The sequence below is a fragment of the Petromyzon marinus genome, chromosome 11 (genome assembly GCF_048934315.1).
Source record: "Petromyzon marinus isolate PM22_M1 ecotype Great Lakes invasive population chromosome 11, UKy_Petmar_22M1.pri1.0, whole genome shotgun sequence".
Taxonomy (NCBI): domain Eukaryota; kingdom Metazoa; phylum Chordata; class Hyperoartia; order Petromyzontiformes; family Petromyzontidae; genus Petromyzon; species Petromyzon marinus.
The window spans coordinates 1,010,372-1,020,092 of record NC_133677.1 but is presented as its reverse complement, the minus strand read 5'-3'; the positions used below and the strand labels follow the sequence as shown (position 1 = coordinate 1,020,092).

Sequence of the window (9,721 nt, the reverse complement as noted above, 5' to 3'; positions counted from 1 at the left end):
GCCCGGGCTTCCAATGAGGGTTGCTCAAACGGTAACCGTTTTACGAATCGGTTACCGGTTCCGACGGCCAGCCACTCAGTCAGCGATTCAAGCGAAACTTTAGCCATGGATTCCAATGGATACACTCCACAGAGAGAAGCCCTATAGGCCCTCGAGGGGAATTGGTCTACTCTTCCACGTTGGCCAGACGTGTGGTAGGTGGGACCACCCACACTTTACCGCACCGCGCACGACCTGCTTATCTTAAACTGTGGTGTTGTTCCCAATGTCGTGGAATTGGACAAACATCCCAATGTATTGAGACTCGGGTATCGGCAAACTTTAATGAATGAAAACTCTCAAACAGCTTGTTTCACTCCACACGTCACGGTCAGGCGTGTCAGATTGAAGCGTTACAACGTAAATGTAGGTGTGACCATAATGACATTATTAAAGTGTAATGACATTATTAAAGTGTTTTTATTTTATTACACGCTTTTTATTAACTCAGTCTGTTGTTGTATCCTCAAATCTTGTAACTCAATTTTTACCCACTTCCCAATGTGGTATCGACTGCAAACTTGGTATACTTATGTCATACTGATGACAATACTATATTCTATCATTAAAAATAAGCAATATATTTTTAAACATTTTTTGTTATGTTTCGGCTTGGGTCAAATTGTCCACGGTCAACTGACGTTTGCTGTAAATCACCACGGCCCCTTACGTTATGGCAAGCTTCGGGGCCACTTCCTGGAGTCGTGGAGTTCTTCCATTACTAGTACGGTACATTTCATCAAAGCGTGTTTTAAAAAAAATTAAATATTACTTATTTTTGAAGCTTGAAATTAATTTTGGCACGGGCCGCGACTCACAATGACGTCTCAAGCTAATTGCGTTATCCAGCAGCCGAGCGCATGACATTGCAAGATGATGTTACACCATGGCCTTGGTCGAGGGAATTCTTTTAGCATTTATTTTTCATTTTCAAGTGTTGGGCAATACTTTGATCAATGTGGCCAGTTTTCTGCAGGGTACGTCCATCTAATAGCAAAAGAACTGTAGTGAAATGTCGTTCATATTGGACCATCTTATCAGTTATCGTGTACCCCCCCCCCCCCTTTTCTATAACAAAAATAATGCGATAGCAGTCTTTTTTAAAGTCCTGTATTTATGGAATTCCCTCGATCGCAGAGAGGGGCCCAAGCACAGGAATCAGAGAGCGAGTGAAAGTGCAAGACTTTTGAAACTTTTTTTATTTCAAACAATTTGGCAGTGACGCCAGGCAGCCGTCACGTGCGCACACGTCCACGACACTCACGCAACATTAAAAACATCCGAATGTTAAACGGCGAGGGATTGTGTCGATGCCGGCTGCCTGAGACACGAGGCAAGTGGAAAACAAACGTGGCAAGTGGTGGGGAGGGGAATGTCCATGGCAGGGATCCAGTGAACATGGCAGGAGGCCCACCCACGTCGGCACAGAGGTCATGGGGGCCACGCGAATAGAACTGGCAGAGGACAGGGAACTCTGAGTGACGGGGTCCACTTACTCTTTTCACTGTGGGCTCTCGCGCGCGCGTGTGTATGTATGCACGTGACCTCAAGTCCTGGTATCAGGCCAGGTGGCTCAGTAGTCGAGTAAGCGTCTCACAATCAATTTATATCATGTTGTGGGGAAGTTAACGGGGATTTCCCGGGTAAGGAATACAGATTTTCCACCAATGTTTCAGAGCTATAAACAGGAGAGACGAGCACCACTTCAATACTCATTTGGCCAGGAAAACATTTCGACTTTGAGGCTTGTGTCCAGCAAACATCAGGTTTCTGTAGGCCCACCAACTTGGGTTGGCCTTTTTTCTCACCCAGAACTCGAGTTCAAGGGTAACTCGAATTGGTTAAATTGGGGATTCCGCAATCTGCAGTTACTTCAATTTTCTTGCAAGATCACCTGTCCCAGAAATGTGCGCAACAAAGGTCAAGATTGGGTTGCTAACAAAATTTACTTAAATCGTTAAATGTACAATTGAATGGTCCTGTCACCCTACATTATTTATTGTAACGTGTTTGGCAACTTCACTGATCTCTGAGCGAAATCAAACGCAGGGAATTCTAGGCCAGCCCACGAAATCAACACCCACCTTGGAAATTCAGGCCGCAGACAAAATATTCTGCCATTTCAAGTAGCGTAAAGATAATGGCAACACGTGACGCTGGCTGGGGCGGCAACTCGAGTTCACAATCTGGTTCTGTTGCTCGTGGAAACCGGGCAAACGATAGGTCAGAGGGGGGTTGGGTCCCTATCACATTACCCCCTCTTCATAGCCCAGGACCTGCCCCCCCTCCTGTCCGTGGACTCATTCAGCAATGCAGCTACACAACCTGCACACTTAATAGCTATATCACCGATGTAAGTACATGTTGGTCTATGGGTCTATTTAAGTGCATGTAGGTCAATGAAATCGCTGTTAGTTTGCGTCTCCATGTAATGCTATGGAAATCCATGTAAGTCTATGGGTCTCTATGCAATACATTGGCATAGCGCAGTTGGCATGGCCCTCGTGCAAATGAAATGGGCCCCCCCCTGTCCAGTTTCACCACACTGTACCCCAGCGCCTAGGACACTCCAGGCTATTGGCACCAAAGCAGTTGCACCTCCTGCACACTGGAACGCCACCAGTATGTGTGTGCCTGTGTGTGTGTACTGCCTACCCTGCTAATCGTCACTGTGAGTCCACATGTGTGTGCCAAGATTGACGTGTGTAAGGGTCGCTGGATCCCCGCACCACCGTGTAGCAAATGAGCAAACTCCGGCAACTCTTGCGGCAGTTACCACCAAGCGCCACCGCCACCGTCGTATCACAGATCGTCCAAGCCATCCTGCAGCGCCAGCTCAGCTCTGCAACACAATAAAACGTGCATTCATATAGTGCCTGCATGTGGCTGCATCTCAAGATGCTGTGCAGAGAGAAAGAGGCAGCCATAGGTCTTGTGTAACCCTATGGGGCTCAATGTGAGTCAATACAATACGATGTGCATTGATATAGCATCTCGATGCTATATCACGTGCTAATAAACAATGGGCATATTTAATCTATACAGAAAGTTGCAGTGAATCATTGGCAGAGGAAAAAAAAGTCCCGAGCCTGGACCTGAACAGAAGTCTACAGGGGTCAAACACCAACTGAAACTGGCGGTTGCGCTTTGCCACCACCGCCATCGTGATCTTGCCACACTGCCACCACTGCCATGGTGCTCACATGGGCTGCAGGGAGTCGTCGGCGCCCTCCGTGGACTCGGGGTCCCAGGCATGCAGTGCCCGGCGCCACAGCCGGATCTGCTGGTCCCAGGAGCGTCGGCTGTACTTCTTGAACTTGTTGGGCGTGCGTGGGTGTTTGCCCGGCTCACGCAGGTGCCTGTCGGTGATGGGAGGGAAGAGGAGAATGCGGAGGGCTCATTCCAATTAGAGCTGAGCGACCTAATTATTCAAGCATTTGATTATTAAACCCATTATCGGTTTATAAATGGCAAGCCTTGTGCGACCACGAGCCGTATTTTTCATGTATCTAAAGTGAAAGTGACGACAATGGCCCAAGCTGGTGTGGAGGCAGTGCATGTCGAGTGCCGGTGGAGCCCAGCAGCAGTGGTGTGGCCTGGTGCGGGACCCACCGCGGCACCTCCTCCACGTAGTTCTCGTACGCCAGCGTGTTTTTGCCGTAGTCGATCTGCTTCTGGCGCCGCACGAGCACCTCCTCGTCCGTCTCCATGTCACTGGCCTTGCTGAACAGTGCTTCTGCATTAACCCTGCACACGCAGAGACAAAGATCCCATCGGGCAAGAGCTGTTAACGAGTACCTATTAAGACTGGTATGGAACTATCAGGGTGTGGGTGCCCAGCACCACGCCTGGCTGCCTTTGTCTCCCTAATGCTGCTGTGTACACATTTCACCACGTACTCATTTAAGAAAGGGTCGACATAAATGAGGCCTAGGACCAATTCATAAATTCATCACTGATGTTGGCCGTAAGCAGGCCTCGAAATTTGGTCGCCAGATTCGTAATGCAGTACTAAGCACTTCACTACTACTCCACGCACGCACACATGCACGCGCGTGGATAGGGGCACTACAAATACACACAAACACATGCACGCAAATTATATAGACGCATGTGCATGCATAAGCGTGCAGACATGACCAAAAGGACACGCAGACGCAATCTCACCCACAGGTGTGGACACAGGTACACCAGATACACATACATACAGACATACACGCAGATACACGTCATTGACACGCGACACAAGGACATATGCAGACGTAACTGATGTGACGCACACATTTAGATGCAATTACACACCCAGACAAACAAAACATAACACCAACACAAGCACACATGCATGCACACATATAGCCAACTAGCCTTTTCCCCGTCCAAGGACGGGTGTATGGCAGGAAATCTGAAACTTGCAAGCGAAAAGCAGACCACGACGTGATATTCATTGCACTAATCCGTGTACATTTTGTAAGGGCGCGATGACAGACCTATAATCCCTTGTTCATCATGACGTCCTTTTTACTTTGATGTCTCAACAGCGTTACGGAGATCGCGTGACACGAGGGTTCTGCCTTTGTAGTGAGGGTTGTAAGTTGATGCCGAGGGGGGAGGAGGCTCCTCGACTCCCCACGTGGAGTGACGTCAGCCGCTAATTATTATGAATGGGGGGGGGTGTCCATTTGGAGGACGTCACCTTATAATGATTATTAATGGGGGGGGCTGTTCGATGTGGAGTGACGTCACCTGCTCATTACCTATAATCACCCAGAAATGTCTGTCCATCCTGTGCGTAACGTCACTCCACATGAGGTCCACCCCCCGTGTGACGTCACTCCACGAGGCCCACCTCCCTCATTAATATTCATGAGTGAGTGGATTTTTACACCAACGCAGAGGAAGGTCGAGCTGAATTTAATAATTTATTACGCAAAGTCGCTTCAAATGACGTTTCTTTAGAGAAAGTGACGGTAAAAAATAAATCTACGCAGTAGTGCTACATCCGTGCGTGACGTCACTGCAAAAGAGGCTCCCCCCCTTCATTAATATGCATGCCCGCGTGGAAATTTGCACTAACGCACAAGGTCGCGCACTCCACATGCCGCACCCTTCCCCTCATTAATAATCATTAGCGGTGACGTCACTCCACAAGCCGCACCCCTCCACAATAACCATTAGCGGATAACGTCACTCCACATAGGGCAATCCCCCCGTCATTTATAATCATGATCTGAACAATTTTTCTATTGAATATTTCATATTTACTGCAATATACACCCATCTTTGGACGGGCAAAAAAGCTAGTGATTATTGATAAGGGGGAGGGATGCTCCATGTGGAGTGACGTCACATGCTCATGATTATTAATGAGGGGGGAGGGTGCTCCATGTGGATTGATGTCACCTGTTCATGATTATTAATGAGGGGGGCTGGTCGATGTGGAGTGACGTCACGAGCATTAAGGACAGACATTCCTGGGTGATTATAGTAGGTATGACACCACGGACACCATATGTAAGCTTAAAACACGCGGATACAAGCAAACTGCTGGTGCTGGTAGTGATTTGCGAGCTGGAGGGATGGACAGATGAGGTGGGCACCTCTTCATCTCTCCCTGGATCTGTGAGCGTCTGTCCTCATCGTCCTCCACAGCGGAGGCCCAGTCATTCAAGCCAGAGCAGGAACGCTTACACGAGGAGATTGTCGGTGCAGAGCCAGCGCAGCTACACACGGGGCACACAAATATCATATGTACACCATGAAAAGACAAAGATTCCCCATATATCCTTAACACACTGTTGGAGTAAGTGCTGTTAGTAAGCACCTATGAAGGCCGGAACGGCACACGAGGGGGTGGGTGGCCAGCACCACGCCCGGCCGCCTTTGTTTCTCCAGTGGCGGTGATTTTACATACCATACCGGATACTCATTTGAGTAGACCTACAGGAGGCCTAAGACCGGTTCAGATAATCATCACTGATGTTGGCCGTGAGTGGGAATGGAACTCGGGTGGCTGGGTTCGTAGCAAAGCGCACTAACCGCCATACTACACCATAAACACACTGCACCAGGTACACCACATGCAACATGCACACAAACACAGCATGTACGGTATACTCTTGGGTAAGAGACATGGCCCAGCGGTAGCGTGTTCCCCGCTTGCTGCAGAGTTTAGCACTTCCCCCCTGTTAATACTGTGGTGCGTATTGAACCATAAAATACTCGACGCAGTCTCCTTCAGTGGACGCTAAAGATCCTGTGATGGCTTTTGAAAAGAATAGGAGATTTTGTGCGAGTATCACGGTCGAAATTTACCTGCAGGATGCTCAATTGGGATTACACTTAGCAACATCGCCCGCTCCTGTGAAACTACTGCAGTGTGAAACAAATCGGCGTCTTCCTTCGTGATGACAGCCTTGTGCTGTAAGAATGATAACGTCAATAGCAAATGTACTAATGATTTGATGGGAATGTACACACGGTGTACATTACACATACTGTGTATACACAGCGTGTGCACAAACTATGTACACAATAAAAAAAGATGAATGAGCACTGAGGCATTGATGCTCATCTGTATTCAGCCCTGCAGAACCGCTGGTGGAAATCACCACATTCCTATGACAGGGGTGGGTCTATTTATATCCGTGTTGACTTCCTCACAAAGTGTTACTATTGTATCCACCCCAGATGGAGGGATGATGATGGGCTGAGTCAACCCCCAAACAGGATTTGAACATGCAGCCTTACAATTGTAAGCCGCTTACTCTACCGCTGAGGCACCAGGCCATGCAAACTCTACACACCGTGTACACTGCACGCACACACACCATACTCAAACGCAACTTGTAACACCTCATAGCAGGTGTGAGTGTGGCAAGTATAGTTTTGGCAAGTGTAGGATGTACAGTTTTGGTATGGCAGTTATAGTCGTGGAAGATATAGTTGTGGCAGCGGCAGGGAGAGTCCTGACAGATGTAGCAGGTATAGTTGTGGCTCTCAGCCAACCGCGTCACGCCTCGTCTTCCACCCCCCTGTACCGTGACGGAGGCTTGTGTCTCCGTGTCTGCGTCTCATCGTCCTCGGGAAATCGTCTCCGCTCGAGTCGCGAGCCACGACTCTGAGATGGGTGCTCGGGTCTCCGTCTGGTGGAGAACAGCATGCAGACCCCATGTAAGACCCCTCCGAGATCCCTGTATGATCCCCATAGGGTCCCCGTGGCACGGAACGGTTCGCCCTCCTGTGACACGGCTATTTGTCAAGATTCCCACCAGCGATACGTATTGATTATTGATTGGGTTCGTTTTGGCGTTTCCCATTTGTTTTCACGTCGGTTGTAGAGTTGTGTTCGTTTCATTATCATAAATCCATGAGAATATAATTTATAGAAATTATGAATACCATTGGGATGTTTATTTGGCAGCATTTTAAGAAAATGATCGGATTAACCATCGATTCAATGCGTGTATTGTAACAATTATAATTTTGCACATTTTGTATTTGTAATATTTTTAAGTACATGGGCATCCCGAAATACGTGTTTCACTAACACTCTGCGATTTTAACAGTAGGGGGTGATATCATTAAACCGTACCCAGTTGCGTTCCCACAGAAATTATTTTCATCAATTTCCTCAAATTTAAACTCTACTTGGCAGCTTTATTTAACTTCCTCATTTAATTGACCATAGTTAACGTTGGTTGTCGTGATTCAGTTATTAATTACCAAATTGTTTGAGTACCCAATTGTTGAATGTTGTGCTGAATGCTCTCCAACATTACCGATTAGTTTGTTTCAGTTTTCAGTTTGATTTATTAGGTATAACCCTGTGAGCCATGCGGCTCTTGAATCGGGTGCAACCGCAACAAAACAAAAACATGAACAAGAAAACACCTTAAAGTGACTACACGCAACAGAAAAAAACAGCAAAGTCTTCCAGAAAAAACACCGCATTTCAACGCTGTGTGCAACAATCCCAGTGGTATGCAAGTCAAACAATAACAACCATAAGACAATGTAGAGTAAAGTTATCAGGCTAACTCTGTACTACAACAAACAAACATGACTAAACCAAAACGTCAGGTGTGTGACGTAATCTGTATTGCCAATACACAAATGTATCGGCTGTATCGGGTGGCGGAGGGTGTACGACACACATTTTACTTAAGCGATCTGACCCAAAAAAAATAATTACGTATCATGATACCAGTTAGAATCTTATTTCGCCTGCTATTTTCCAGGGCTGTCAAACTTCAACATAGTGCCGCGTCATTACCGCGCGGGCCGTGACGTCACTCGTGTAAACGCGGTGACGTCATCGCGACGCTTTGGCGGCAGGGCGCTTTTGATGACTGCTATTTTTACTATTAACTACTGCAGTATTGAAGTGTTTGTGTTGCCTCTTTATAACAAGTGGGAGGTGAGGTGGGAGCCAGCCACACCAAGCCGCCTTTGCGTCCCCAGTGCCGATGTTTTACACATCGACCTAGGGGAGAAGAAGGCCCAGGCCCGGTTGAGATTCGCTCGTAGCGTAGCGCGTTAACCACTGCACCGCCGCTCCCCACATTAATACTGTACCGTGTATAATACTGACTACGCACAACGATGAGGGTCCCCCTTCTCGCACACCCCCCCCCGCCGCCCTTACCCGTGTGAGTCGCGGCTGCTGCGCCTGGAGTTGTCGCGGGTCCCCCGCTCGGGGCGTACGGGGCTCCTGAGGGCGAGGTCCGGGTCCCGCGTCTCGACAGCGTCCCGCTTCTTAACAGGGTCCCCCTGCGCAAATTGGGCGTCCCGCGCATCTCGGGGGTCCCGAGTCGTCCCGTCGTCGACCAACCTGCGTCGCTCACACACAAGCGGGGTCTGAGGATGCTGCTTCCCTCTATCCCCTCGATTAATTGAACCTCATTCTTGGTTCTTTCGGTAAAGTCACGTAGAAGGGAAACAATAAAATAATATGAATCCCTGCAGTCACGAAAGCTTTAAATCAAAATTTAATTGAACCTCGTTCAATTATTGGTCCCCTGCTCTCCCTGGTTCACGATCCCGCTTTGCTAAACCCCCGACATCTTAACCCCTCTCTTCCCGTCCCCTCGTGCCCAGTCCCCCTGGATCCATCTGACCCCCGTGCCCACCTCCTATCTCTCTCGCCTATCCGCTCCGCTCACCAAGCATGCTGCCGCTCTGGAGGTGGCGAGTCGCTGGAGCCCATCGCTTCTTCTTCTTCTTGGTGGGAATCTGATGTCGGAACCTGCTGTCGGAGGAGCCCGCGTCTTTAGTTCCCGCCAAACCTGGCTCGGACTCTACCACTCGGACCTCAATACGAGGGGGTGGGCGGGAGGGGAAACAGAAAATCGGGCTCTACCACTCGCTCGTGGGGACCCACCACGCACCGAAAGTCGTTGTTTCCGTCATCAACGTTAACCGTTAATATTAGGATGCAACCAACGTTCAGTTGAGTCGGCACGTGGCGGTGTTTCTAACTTTGAATTAAATTGCTATTAAAAAAATTGATATAAAAAAATACATTTTAATTCAAGCCCCCCCCCCCGCAACCCGCTGAGTCCACCGCCCTCCAAGTCCGGGACGCCGCGCGTATTTTCGCGCACGCTCATTGGCCGGCGCTGTTCCCGCCCCTCGCGGATGCGGGGCTCCGATTGGCCGAGAGGATTTCGCGCGGAATTTTAAA

General features: G+C 48.7%; 1 protein-coding gene across 1 annotated transcript; it reads right to left on the bottom strand.

The window, feature by feature from the left end:
• Positions 1–1,220: 1,220 nt before the first annotated feature.
• SLBP (stem-loop histone mRNA binding protein) lies at positions 1,221–9,370 on the bottom strand. The gene is made up of 7 exons (XM_032952480.2): positions 9,201–9,370; positions 8,684–8,869; positions 7,077–7,181; positions 5,637–5,759; positions 3,652–3,786; positions 3,243–3,398; positions 1,221–2,881 (listed from the first exon to the last, which is right to left on the bottom strand). Exons 1-7 carry the CDS (start codon positions 9,242–9,244, stop codon positions 2,842–2,844), a joined length of 789 nt encoding a protein of 262 aa, XP_032808371.1. The 5' UTR covers positions 9,245–9,370; the 3' UTR covers positions 1,221–2,841.
• Between the last annotated feature and the right edge of the window lie 351 nt (positions 9,371–9,721).